The following is a 12,593-nucleotide window of genomic DNA, read 5'->3' on the forward strand; positions in this document are numbered from 1 at the left end:
ATTTTGAGATAAAATTATTTTTGCCAGTTATTGAACATCTTTTTGACACTAGTTATTTTAAGTAACTAGGTTGAGCAACTTGTGTATTAAGAAGAGTGCTCAAGTACACTGTTAATATTTATTGCAGTAAGTTTTCTCAAAACTTGCATATTTTTGACCATCATTTTATAGTATTCCAAACCAGAAATTTGATGTCTAGACTTTGCATTGTGGTCTGAGATTTGAAATTACTAGTCAGAAATGTTGAACAGCTTGAGAAGTAGTTTTCATAAACTGCTTGAGTTTTCACAGTTCAGAAGGTTCCTCTGATTTTTCTTTTTTCTTTATTTTTGACTAGGCAGGAGCTTGGAGTCTATCAGGCTTATATTTCAGTGCACAAAGAAATGTAACTCTTAATTTAGCTAAAGTACCTATAGTGGATACCTACTTGGTGTCCTCTGACTTGCAGGAGGAATGATGTGATAACTCTGGCATAGGCTCCTCTTTTTTTTTTCATTTTTATGAGCTCTGTATCCCATGGTGAATATTTGGTGGTTCTAGTTCCCTTTCAACTAGTAGGCAGCAAATGCCAAGGAACAAACTTTGAACCTTACAAGATGTGGGTAGAGGCAGGAAGGGGAAATCATGTGGTGCTGAGGCAGCATATTGTCCTGCTGTGAACAAGGGTAATGAGGACTTGGGTTTCATGAGCAAACCTGAGTCTCATTCCCCTGTCTTATCACCACTGCGAGCTTCTTGAAGGTGGCTTGTGAAGTAATTGGAACATGGGATTAGGGAGGAAGGAGCAGAATGAGTGCTGTTAGTGGTCAGTTGTACTCTGATGATTTATAGAGCACTGAATCCTAGATTGAAGAGGCTGTATTTTCCTTCATGGCTCACAGGGTAAGTTCCTGTATAGCAATCCATTTGGAGGAGCTGTCAAGTTTTGAATGAAGACATTGGGATTTGTATGGCATGGGAGCAACTCCTGTGTTTAAACACCAGGATTCTCCTAAAACCTTATCTCTCTGCTAAAGAAGTTCTTAACTAGTCAAGACTGGCATAATGAGTAACAGGCTATATGTGCTAAATATTTACTGCATATAGTTCGACTTCTGGAGGAATCTCAGACTTCCTTCCCATAAAGACCATATAACAAAAAGACTCCATAAATAGGTGGTGAACAACTCATGTTAGGAGTTGTGGCTTTTTGAGTTTTGGGTTTGTTGTTCTTTTTAAGTAGGAGAAGCAGTAGAGGAGCAAATGGGAGTGGGAACCTTACAAACATAACTGTGCACTGCAAACACTTTCTAAAGTACCTGCAACAGTAATACAACGTTGTATCTGTTATTGTTACTTATTTATTATGAATTTTGTGAATTTCAGTCTGAATCCAAGCTTTTCAATGGCTCCGAGAAGGACATCTCTTTATCTGCAAGCAAACTTACAAAAAAGGAATCTCTCAAGGTGAACTAATTTCCACGTAACTCCTCATGGACTATAAATGCACATCTGCATGCAATGAAATAACAAATTGAATTATCAAACGTATAATTTGCATGCAGAACCTATGGTTTTTCTACTGCCGCCTTCTCCCTGTGTTGTAACAAGACCAAACACTTTTGTTTGGTGGATACCAAGTCAGGGTAAACTTAAAGTTAGTTGTCTCTGAAAGAGTGAGGTATAGTGCTGCAAATTCCTACTGGGGAGGGAAAGTAAAGGGCAGGTAAAGACTGCTGATCAGATAACGTACCTCTAAATTTGAATGTAGCCCAAATGTGGTTTTGTACTTTACACCAGGAAAGGAAGGGGGGTAGAACTGGTTTGCTTGATTCTATCAGGAGTTTCAAAGTCCTCAATATTAAAAGAAAATGGCAGAAGAATCTGAAATTGGTTGCATCTTAGCTGTTCTTGAAACAGAGCATGAAATAGTTTGCACCTTGAAGTCAAATACTGTGTTTTAAAGCTCCTTATTTGTATTGCCAATTGAACTTAGCAGGTTTTTCCTCAGCTTGTATTGGTCAGTGCCTTTCTGTGCTCTGATTACTGGCTTACGGCTGTGGCATTGTAAATCTTTCTCTTATTATTTACAGGTTCAAAAGAAAAATTACAGAGAAGAAAAGAAGAGAGCTACAAAAGAATTACTTAGCACTATCACAGACCCATCAGTTATTGTTATGGCTGACTGGTTGAAGGTCAGAATCGAAGTGTGAAATCTGAGGGGAAGACGTAGTAGCTGCTTGCTGCTTTCTGAGCAGAATAGAAAAGGCTCAGTCTTTTACTTGCTGTTAATGTTTTTCTACAAGTACAGCAGCCACTAATTGCATCCCAGGGTCTCTGTGCTCAGATCCTAGGGGAATAATAAAAGTACCTAGCTCCCATTTACTGAAGTCACAATAGTAATGTATATCTTGTGTGTGTAGCCATTAACTTCAGATGAATTGGTTTTACTGTTCTTACTTTGTCCTTTTATTGTACACTTTCAATAGAAGCTCTATTTATCTCTGAAACAGTAGTGAAAATATTTCAGTCACATATTTGAATGCAGATTTCTTGTTTATTTCTGATAATTCTTTTCTTAAGAACTAACTGTCCTGTAATACTGGTATAAAAGGTGAAGAATTAATTTCTCAAAGATAGCAGTCAGTGTCAGCAACAGTTGTGTAGTTTATATATTGGTATATAATTCCTTAAGTTTGTAAATTTATTCCTTGGAAATTCTGTAAGAAAAAAAAGCTCTGTTACCCATTTTTTTAGTTAGCTCCAAACTGTTGCTTGTCTGCAAAAAGTTTGTCTGTTTTTTGCAAAAATCAGTGTAAACAGGCTAGAACATTGCTCAGACGTCAAGTTGACATTCACTCTTACAGACATAGAATCGATTGAAATCTGGAGTTGGCAGAATTGATGCAAGCCATCTAATTAGACATGCAGATTCACGGACTTGAAAGGATCTTGTATTTCAAGTATGGGTTGAAATTTACAGCTGTTATGTTTTATCTAATATATTCAAATATATCTGAGTTACTTTCTGAACATCTTATTTTTCTAATCAGACATCTGCCTTATTTTCAGAGGAACTCTATTTCCAAAGATTATCCTGTCTTTATGCTAGTGATAGATTATGTTCCAGATAATTCATGAAGATTTCAGTTGAATTGTCATTCTTCCCATACATGGATGTGTGTAAACCCGTTTGTAGACTAAATATTAATCGAGAAAGAAGAGTGAGGACTGAAATTGTGCTTTTGTATTGTCTTCGATAAACCCAGATAAGCTTTTAATAGGCCTGATATACTTGGTTTGAAATAAAAGCTAATAAATAATTTCAGTTAAGATTTTCATTTAGTGAAGATGGATGGTTTTGGTATATGTTTCAGTGATATAACTGTAACTGTTTATCTTCTAGATTCGTGGTACCTTGAAAAGCTGGACCAAACTGTGGTGTGTACTGAAACCAGGAGTGTTGCTTGTTTACAAAACCCCCAAAAATGGCCAGTGGGTGGGAACAGTGCTCCTGAACGCTTGTGAACTCATTGAGAGGCCTTCTAAAAAAGATGGCTTTTGTTTCAAACTTTTTCATCCTTTGGAGCAGTCCATATGGGCTATAAAGGTTAGTGGTAGTATATATGTTTTTTATCAGATGACTAGCATTAGACAGCAGTCAGTAAAGACAATCTTAATGAAAAGCTGAACTGCATTTGCTCTTATAACTTTAATGGTTTGTTTATTCTGAATACAAGCCTTCAATATCTAGTCCTTTTCATCACAGATTATTTGATTTATGCTGCTCTGTATACTTAAATAGCTTCTGAAATGTGGTGTGCAGAAGGATGCCATTGAAGAGGTTAATGCCATCAGTGGTAACTATGTAAGCAGAAGGATAAGTGTATAACATCGTATTTTACATCAGTTGAATCTGAGAAATTAAGGAGGGAAGTGATTTGCCAAAATGAGAGTTTAAATGTGTTACAAACCTTTTTTGTTTCTAGTGCTATATATTCATGTAATAAAATGTCAGCTTCAGTTCAATTTGCTTGTAAAAGTAGAAATTCAAATAACTTCCTTGTGCAATAGTAGTTTATATTGCAGCTTGCTTCCCTTTCGGTCACAATTTTAGGCAGATAAATGTTTTCAGTTCTGATGTCTGTTTGCTTTGTCATACATGGCATAGTACTGTGAGCAGATCTTATCTGTAAGTGTTGAAAACCACAGTGTGTTCTGCATAGGAAAGGTTTATTTCAGTTTCTCCTAAGAATCTTTAATGTTTGCTCTTACTCATTGTTTATACTCTAGTAAACAAGCCATTGTAGTCCGTGCTTCCTGTTTTCATATGGAGAAGGGGTGTGGAAGTACAGCACAAGTGGACATACTTAACCTCCAAAATTGCCATCTCGCTTTAGATGAAATTACAGTACACTATTAGGCCCCTTGTAATAAATTATGATGCCCTCTGCAATGTATATCTTAAGATAGCTATTAATTGTGAGATTGTATTTTCTGAATCTTAAATTGATATAGATGTACGGTCACATCTGTAGAATGTGCTGCATTGTTTTTGCCTTTCTTATCTCAGACTGGGAAGTCAGCTAGTATAAATCCTGAAGTTTGTTTTGATCTTTCTAAATTGTTATCATTATTAATGTTACCTAAATTTACCAGGCTTAGATCAAATATTTTGTAGTTGTTTTTGAATGATTTAACATAGCTTAGAAGGACTTTTCACTCATTAGTGGTGATCTTACATTTTCAGAACATAAAATTCATATCCTTTTCCAAAGTGATAGAGTTTGGTGTTAATGTGCTTTAATTATTTATGATCAAGTATACATGCATTGCAAAGTGGTGGCCTGTCTGCAGAAGATCACAAATCAGTCTTATATTTCTTTATTGCTTGGCAATGAGAAAATGGATTTGTTTGTTTTTTTAACTAGATATTTAGAATTTAGAGGACATGCCCCACCAGATTTTTACTTTTTTAAGGTAGGTCGAATTTTGAACCTGAACAAGTTGGTTTTGTCCATTCTAAATGTGCTGAGAGCTGGAGTGGCGTTTGTTCATTTTGGTATGGCTATTTGCAGTTGAGAATTACTGGGTTTAATTAGATGAAAGGCCTTGAAGTTTGAAACCTTTTTGTGCCTTGTTTACTTACTCAATTATAATGTCCTAGCTACAGATCTAGTATCATGAGGCAAACTTTCATAAGCGTAATAGTAATTGACTGATTTATAGAGTAGATTTACCAGAACAAGCCTGAAGCCTTAGGCAAAATGAGCCTCATTTGCAGTCAGTATAGGAAGAAGACATGGCAAGAAACATTCACACAGGTCTAACTACTGCAGAAGATTTTCTCACTTGAACGCACCTCCCAGAGTGTGTTCTTCTGGCAGATTGCCAGAATCTGCAAATTCTCTTCTGCAGTAGTTCGTGGCCAGTCTCTTCACATGCTCCCTTAATCCTGTTGCTGTGGTCTTTGATGTTCCACCTGCACTCTGAGGTAGCTGATGCACTGTACCTTGTTCTGTCTTCTTCACTTGCTTGGTCCTGATGACATTTCAGTTTTCTAAAATTTATAAGTAGAAAAACTACTGCAAATAATTTCTTACGAGTAAATTTAGTCAAGTGTGATTGCTTACCAGCTTTTATTGCTTTCTCTGAATGTTCGTGGCTTTTGAGTTTTATTGGCATGAATATTGTGTAGGAAGTAAATTTTAAAGTTGGGGTTTTTTCCAATCTAGTGGAATTTTTAACATGCCCGTTACCTTGTATTGGTGTAGCTGTACCCATCTTTCTGTCAGGAACAAACAGTTCAAATGCAATCACCTAACAAATGGAAGCTAATGGTCTGTCTTCTACAGAACACTAACATACCAAAAACGGATTTTGAAACTACAATGGGTGATACCAAACAAAATGTCCAGTGCTTTTACAACAGTAATCAAGTAGAGGAACTCAAGATCCACAAGCAGTTAATCAAAAATAAGTCAACCTACTGAAATGTTCACTACAAATTATTCATTCAGTTTTAATCAAGGCATTGTCAAAACACGTAGGGGAATATAGCTTTCTTGCACTGAAACAAAACAAACACCAAAGCCACACTTCCTCTCTTCAATTATAGTAATCTGGTACAGAGTAGTGTACCCTGCATGGCAGCATTATAATCCTGAAGGGCAGGTCCTGCAGGCAGAGGTCTGCCCTTAGTCCGTGTTCTGTGACCTGACTGTTCCGAGGACTGGTGATGGTCAAGCCCTTCACACAGCGCTGATGCACCCATGGTCCTCTCCATGCAACGCCCAGCACCTCCCCACCCCTGCTTGGCACTGCTCTGCGCTGTGGTGCTCACATTTCCACAGGGACCTGTAGGGAGTGAGACCTCTTCCCTGCCTGCTGGCCCTCAGGGTGAGGAGTGCTCATGCATGGAGTGGTCCCTCCTGGTTCTTGTTAGCTGCTCACTCCTAATCCTGTGTTGCAGCTTCTCCAGACATTTTTTGTAGGTGCATCTTTCCACTTCCTCAGAGGGGGACTGAGGTTTGGAATCTTGATCCTAACACCCTAGTTGCTGTTACTCCTTACTGACTATTTAGAAGTTTCTGAACATCATTTATACCAGCACTAGTTTGCCTGTATTGGTATTTAAGTGCCACCAAGACTCCTTGTTACCCACCTCTCACCCTCAGAAATGTTCTGGCTGTTTCATTTGCTTGCTTCTAAAATACCTGCCTTTATTTGCTTTTGCTCAAAACTTCTGCTGGCTTTCCGATTCCCTCTTTTAAGCCTTGATACTGGCTTTTCATTAGGCTTCTCTGGGGGCAAATCAATGAAGACCAAAATATGTTAACACACCAGTTAGGAAGGCTTAACCCAGCTTTTCAACAATAGCTTCAAGTATGTTTAATACAGCCCTCTTTGCCTATCAGTTGTCTTAGTTACCATTTGTAAACTATTTTTGAAAGGGCTTTTAAACAGTGGGGTTAGCATTTTATTCCAGAATGAAGTTTGATGGAAATGGAAAGGTCTTTGGGATTTATTTTTTTTATTTGGTAAGTGAAGAACTTCACAGTGAAAATTAAATTTTGTCATTTGACATCCTCTGTGTGTCATTGAACATAATGTCATGGTGTCCTGCTGATACCCTTTATAGAGAGACTTAAGTATCTGAATTACTTTTATGGACTTGGGCATCATCTTGGGTTTTTTTCCTATTAAAATGCCAAGCCTAAAGTTAGGCACCTGAATATGTTGTGGAATTGACTACCGTATAGGAGTGAGGTTGAAGGGGAAAAAGGGAGGAAGAAAGGGTGAGCGGGTTTCTATAGCAATACGTAGTGTTTGGGTGGGAGAAGCTACTTCTGTTTTATGTAAATACCAATTAACTTGTCTGTCTTCTGAAGACAGGCAGAAATTGTGCAGTACTGCCGCACAGGATGGTGCTGAGACACCAAACATTGACATATAAAGTAAGCACAGACTGGGTCACTGAAGCAGGCCTCCTGTTCTCTGCAAGAGTTTGGCTTACCTTCATGTGTCTCTGTGCTATGATCCATAGCATCCTTGTAGGAATCGAGAGGAACCTTTGCTCTCATCAGGAACAAATGTGACTGGATAGAAAAGAACCAGTTACTGTACAAATGCGGCATCTTCTACTGGCGGCATTTGTTGTAAATCAACTTTCTTAAACCACCCCACAAACATGTCTTGTTCTGCTTGCTGGTGAAGAATAGCTTGTCCCTTGTGAGCTCTCTACATCCATCTGCAGGGGTCCCTGGGAAGTGAGGGTGACTTCCCTATGGTGTTACTTTTGATGCTTTTGTCATCTTGCTATAAGTAGCATCAGCAGAGCATTTCCAAGTTACTATGCCAAGTTGGTTTTACAAAAAAAAACCCACCAAAATTATTTGAATCCCAAAGACCTTTTTAAAGTAGGGTTGAATTGGGAGCTGCACTTCGAATCAAGTCTTTGAAGAAAAAATCCAGTAAAAGAGGGCTGTCCATCTTTCCATTCATGTCTTCATTAGATGTTGCTGAGTGACAGTAAATAGCCCTGCAGTGTGTCAGCTTGTTATTACATGGAATGATAAACCTTAAAACTGAATTAAAACATCTGATGCTGTTGCTTGTTTTCTTGTTTCAAGGGTCCCAAAGGTGAAGCTGTTGGTTCTATAACTCAGCCGTTGCCCAGCAGTTATTTGATCATCCGAGCCGCCTCAGAATCAGATGGTAAATATTTATTTCAGTGGTTTTCCACAGTGGCAGCAGTTAGTTATTAGAAAGAGGTGGCTTCAGTTGGCTTACCAGGTCTGTTGCAGCACTGTGACTGCAGTTTAATCATTGTTAAGGTTCTCCCTTAACTTAGTGCCTTCAGTTGTGTTGGTACTAGTAGTTTTTCATGGTTGTCAAAGGAAAATTTGACTTGAAGAAATTGTCACTGAACTCCTTGCAATTGCTTTGTGTTGGCTGGGTAGAGGAGGGGAAAGGGCTTATTTCAGATTTAACTGTATTACTGTACATCTAAATACTCAAGCTAGTACCTGTGTAAAGTACTAATGTGAACATACTTGCTTTCTGATGAAAGCATTTGTGTATTATTAAATGCAGCAATTAAACAGTTCTAGTAGTAATTCCTTTAAAATACAGTTTTGTGACACCATCACTCTTGACAGTGGTGATCAGTATCGGTGCAGGTATCTTCAAAGGTTACAATTTGGAAGCAAAATTTGGGGCTGTTGTGTAACCTGTCTAGTAGCTGCTTTCCTTCTACTGGTTAATTAAGCATACCTCTGCAGACTTTAAAAATAGGACTCTACTTGCTTTTGTATTGAAAAATCTATCAGATACATGGAAGTGAAGAAATACAGAGTGGAAAAACACATAAATCTGTTCAGTTACTTTTTGAAAAAATGAAATGGCATTTATATGCTATCATTATAGCTTCTTTCCCACACTGTTATTGTATTCCATGAGCAAATTTTGCCAATTGATACAGTTACTTAGTCTTCAGAACTAGGGAGGGCTGCACGCAACTTTCAACAGACAGGGCCTGAGTGGAGCTGTATCTGCATTAAGGAAGAAATGCTGGAATCTGCTCTAACAGAATCATAAGCTACCTTGCTTATCCTACTCTGAAGCATCCCTTCTACCAGAGCGGGGTAGTTTTGAGTTGTTTTGATGTCCCCACCAGATTATAAAACCCAGTGCATGTAAAATGGAACAACTCTGAAGTGTATTCAAAGGCAATGTAAGCAGATCCAAAATGATTGTGAAATTAGGACATGGAAGTTGTATAGTTCAGTTAAATCCTTAATTTTTAGTCCAGTAATGAATTTGTCTTTAGGCAGGTGTTGGATGGATGCCTTGGAGCTGGCACTGAAGTGTTCAAGTCTGCTTAAACGAACAATGATTAGAGAAGGTAAAGAGCACGACTTGAACTCCTCAACAGACAGTACTCATGTCTCTCTCTACGGTCTGCTTCGTGCTAACAACTTGCACAGTGGAGAAAACTTACCGTAAGTCAATTAATTACTAAACCTGATTGTCCTTTTGGCAGAACCTTGTAGTGAGAACTTCTTCACAGGGAAAATCTCTTTCCAAGGTTGCAGTTCTTTTTGCTCTTGAATTCTCTTCTTGTGCTATATTTGCACTGCTTTATATTGTATGTGGATAAAATGGAAGTTTGTTTGGGATTTTTTTCCAACCAAAGTGGATACAGACGAAAGTTTAGCCCAAGAACTCAAGGTTGAATATCACATCAGTAAGTTTAAGTACTCAGACTGTTAAAGTTTTAATTATTTTGTATCTTAAAGTTAGCTTCACCTGAAAACAGTAAGTTTAATACATGTGACACAAGTTGGTAGATGTGAATATAAGATGCTGTTCTTTGGTTTAAAGAAATTAATAATCATATCGTTAGTTAAATGGTTTCAGCATGTCTCAGCTTTGAATCATCAGATGGATGAATAACGATTCAGTCACCCTACTATTAAATTAAGAGCACAAAAGTAGACATTTTCTGGTATCACCAGGAATCTAATGTCTGTGTGCCGTTGAGTAACTCCCTGTTTATTTCAATAAATACTTAAATGAAAATACTTTTCATTTTTGGGAGCTTTTATGGAAATACATCATTAGACAATGAAATATATTATTAACCAATGAGTGGTGTTTTCAAACACTTCAATTGTGGTACCAAAGTGCATTAGAAAATATAAAAGATTTATAGTCATTTATTTGAAATAATTGAGTCTGAAGCTTGTGCTATGCAGTTTATCTTGGTAATCTTCCACCAATTGAATGTACTTCGAGGTGAACATAAATTTATTTCAAATAATCCCTTCCATGCATGAAGATTTAACTGTCCATCTCTTTTTTTCTGGGTGGGCAGGAATTTTGTACTGCTTTTAAGAGTATGATGCTGTATTTGTGGCAGAAGACCTGGGCTGGGAGATATGCAATTCTTTCTGGCACAGGTAGTCTGAGAACAGCACCAAAAAGACAAATTATTGCCCCTGCCCCAGATTCACGGCTCTATCCAGATCACCAAGTAGGCTCAGCTACAGTTTTGCTCCTTCTTTTAACTCATGGAAACAATAAAACTGCTGTGTGCAATTCAGATGGAGATCTATACTCATGAATAGTACCTTAATATCAGCAGATGGCCCAGATTACAATCACAGCAATTAACTAATTAGTCTAATTAAGACTAATGGTTTAATTAAGTAGATGTTTGGATATAGCATATTCTAAGACTATTGAGTATGCTTAACTATCTAAGCAACAAAGCCTGCAGGCCTAGTTTTAATGGGCTTGGCAAGAGAGGGAGAAGAAAGGTGAAACTGTGAGCTATCTTTTTTAGGCACATTAATAGCAAGAGGTGGTCCAAAGAACACATAGGACTGATACTTGTTGAAGATGTTCACCTGAAAAATAGGCATAGAAAATCTGGAGACATTCAGTGCTTTCTTTTTTTTGCCTCAGTCTAATAGTATTAGACCTTGGGTTGCCCTGTCCTCTGGGTTTGACGACCATGAATGCAGGATCAGTGATCTTCCATTTGTGGACATGGAAGTGTTTTTAGAGACCAATTGCATCAGCTCAGTGCTCATAAGACCATGAGGCCTGATGGGATTCATCTCAGAGTATTGAAGAAACTAGTGGATGTTACAGCAAGACCCCTCTCAATCATCTACCAAAGGTGTGGGCAGTCTGCAGAGGTCTCTGCTGACTGGAAGCTAGCCAACATTATTCCAATTTACAAGAAGGGTGTGAGGGAAGACCCAGGAAACTACAGACCTGTTAGTCTAATCCCAGTACCTGGCAAAAAATACAATCATACTGGGTAAAAGACATATAGAGAACAACACAATCACTGGGCCCAGTCAGCATGGGTTCACAGAGGGAAAGGCCTGTTTAAGTAATTTGATATCCTCCTATGATCCAAGTCAGCTGCCTAGTGGATGAAGAGAAGATGGTGGATGTTCCTTATCGGTAAGGCTGTGAAGCACCTTTCTAGACAAGTTATCCAGCTGTGAGATGTGCAGATTCACAATGCACTGGGTGAAGAAATGGCTGAAGGGCAGTGCTCAAAGGGGTAAATCGGGCTATCTGTGGCTGGTGACCAGTCACCAGCAGTGTTCATCAGGGATCAGTCCTGGGGCCTGTTCTGTTCACTATTTTTATCAGTTATCTGGATGCAGGAGTTGAATTCATCCTTAGCAAGTTTGCTGATGATGCTGAACTGGGAGGTGCTGTGAACTCGCCTGAGGAGCCTTGCAGAGGGCTTTATGTAGACTGGAGCATTGGGCAGACATCAGTGGCAGGAAATCTAACAAGAACAAATGCCAGGTTCTGTGCCTGGGGCTGAGTAACACCAGACAGAAGTGTAACCTGTGAGAGGAGTGGCTGAACAGCAGCCCTGTGCAGAGGGGCCTGGGGGTGCTGGTTGGCTGCAGCTGCAGCAGGAGCCAGCAGTGTGTCCTGGCAGCCGGGAGGGCAAGCCTCACCTGAGGTGCAGCAAACACAGCATAACCAGCCAGCCAAAAGAGGTGATGATCCCACTGTGTTCATAGAATCAACCAGGCTGGAAAAGACCTTTAAGATCATCAAGTGCAACCATTACCCCAGGACTGCCAAAGCCACCACTAACCCATGTCACTGAGGGCCTTGTCTGCATGGTTTGAGAGCACTCCCAGGGACAGATTCCACCACTGCCCTGGGCAGCCTGTTCTGATGCCTGAGCACCCTTTCTGTGAAGAAATTGTTCCCAACATCCAGTCTAAACCTCCCCTGGTGCAGCTTGAGGCTGTTATCTCTTGTCCTGTCACTTGTTACTTCAGAAAAGAGACCAGCCACCTCCTCTCTCTATCCTCCTTTCAAGTAGTTGTAGAGAGCATTGTTTCCCACTAGGCCTTCTTCTCCAGACTGAACACCCCCAGTTCACTCAGCTGTTCCCCATCACACTTGTGCTCCAGACCCTTCACCAGCTTTGCTGCCCTTCTCTGGACACAGTCCAGCATCTCAATGTCTTTGTTGTAGTGACAGGCCCAGAACTGAACACAGGATTTAAGGTGCAGCCTCACCACTGATGATCATACAGGGGATGAACGCTGCCCTGGTCCTGC

General features: G+C 39.3%; 1 protein-coding gene across 7 annotated transcripts in view; it reads left to right on the forward strand.

The window, feature by feature from the left end:
* Positions 1–12,593, forward strand: part of OSBPL8 (oxysterol binding protein like 8) — an 88,686-nt gene that overhangs the window by 61,247 nt on the left and 14,846 nt on the right. For 6 of the 7 annotated variants that reach the window (XM_061369397.1, XM_061369398.1, XM_061369399.1 and 3 more), the window contains 5 exons: positions 1,366–1,446; positions 2,073–2,174; positions 3,386–3,589; positions 8,112–8,196; positions 9,311–9,482. In XM_061369397.1, coding sequence (XP_061225381.1) covers positions 1,366–1,446; positions 2,073–2,174; positions 3,386–3,589; positions 8,112–8,196; positions 9,311–9,482 — 644 coding nt within the window. Of the gene's footprint in view, positions 1–499; positions 883–1,365; positions 1,447–2,072; positions 2,175–3,385; positions 3,590–8,111; positions 8,197–9,310; positions 9,483–12,593 lie in introns of those variants that run through there. The other variant, XM_061369403.1, reaches the window with a different exon arrangement.

Source organism: Neopsephotus bourkii, unplaced genomic scaffold (genome assembly GCF_033783945.1).
Source record: "Neopsephotus bourkii isolate Nb327-2 ecotype Australia unplaced genomic scaffold, CSIRO-AGI_Nbou_v1 NB_1493, whole genome shotgun sequence".
In the NCBI taxonomy this organism is placed as follows: Eukaryota; Metazoa; Chordata; class Aves; order Psittaciformes; family Psittacidae; genus Neopsephotus; species Neopsephotus bourkii.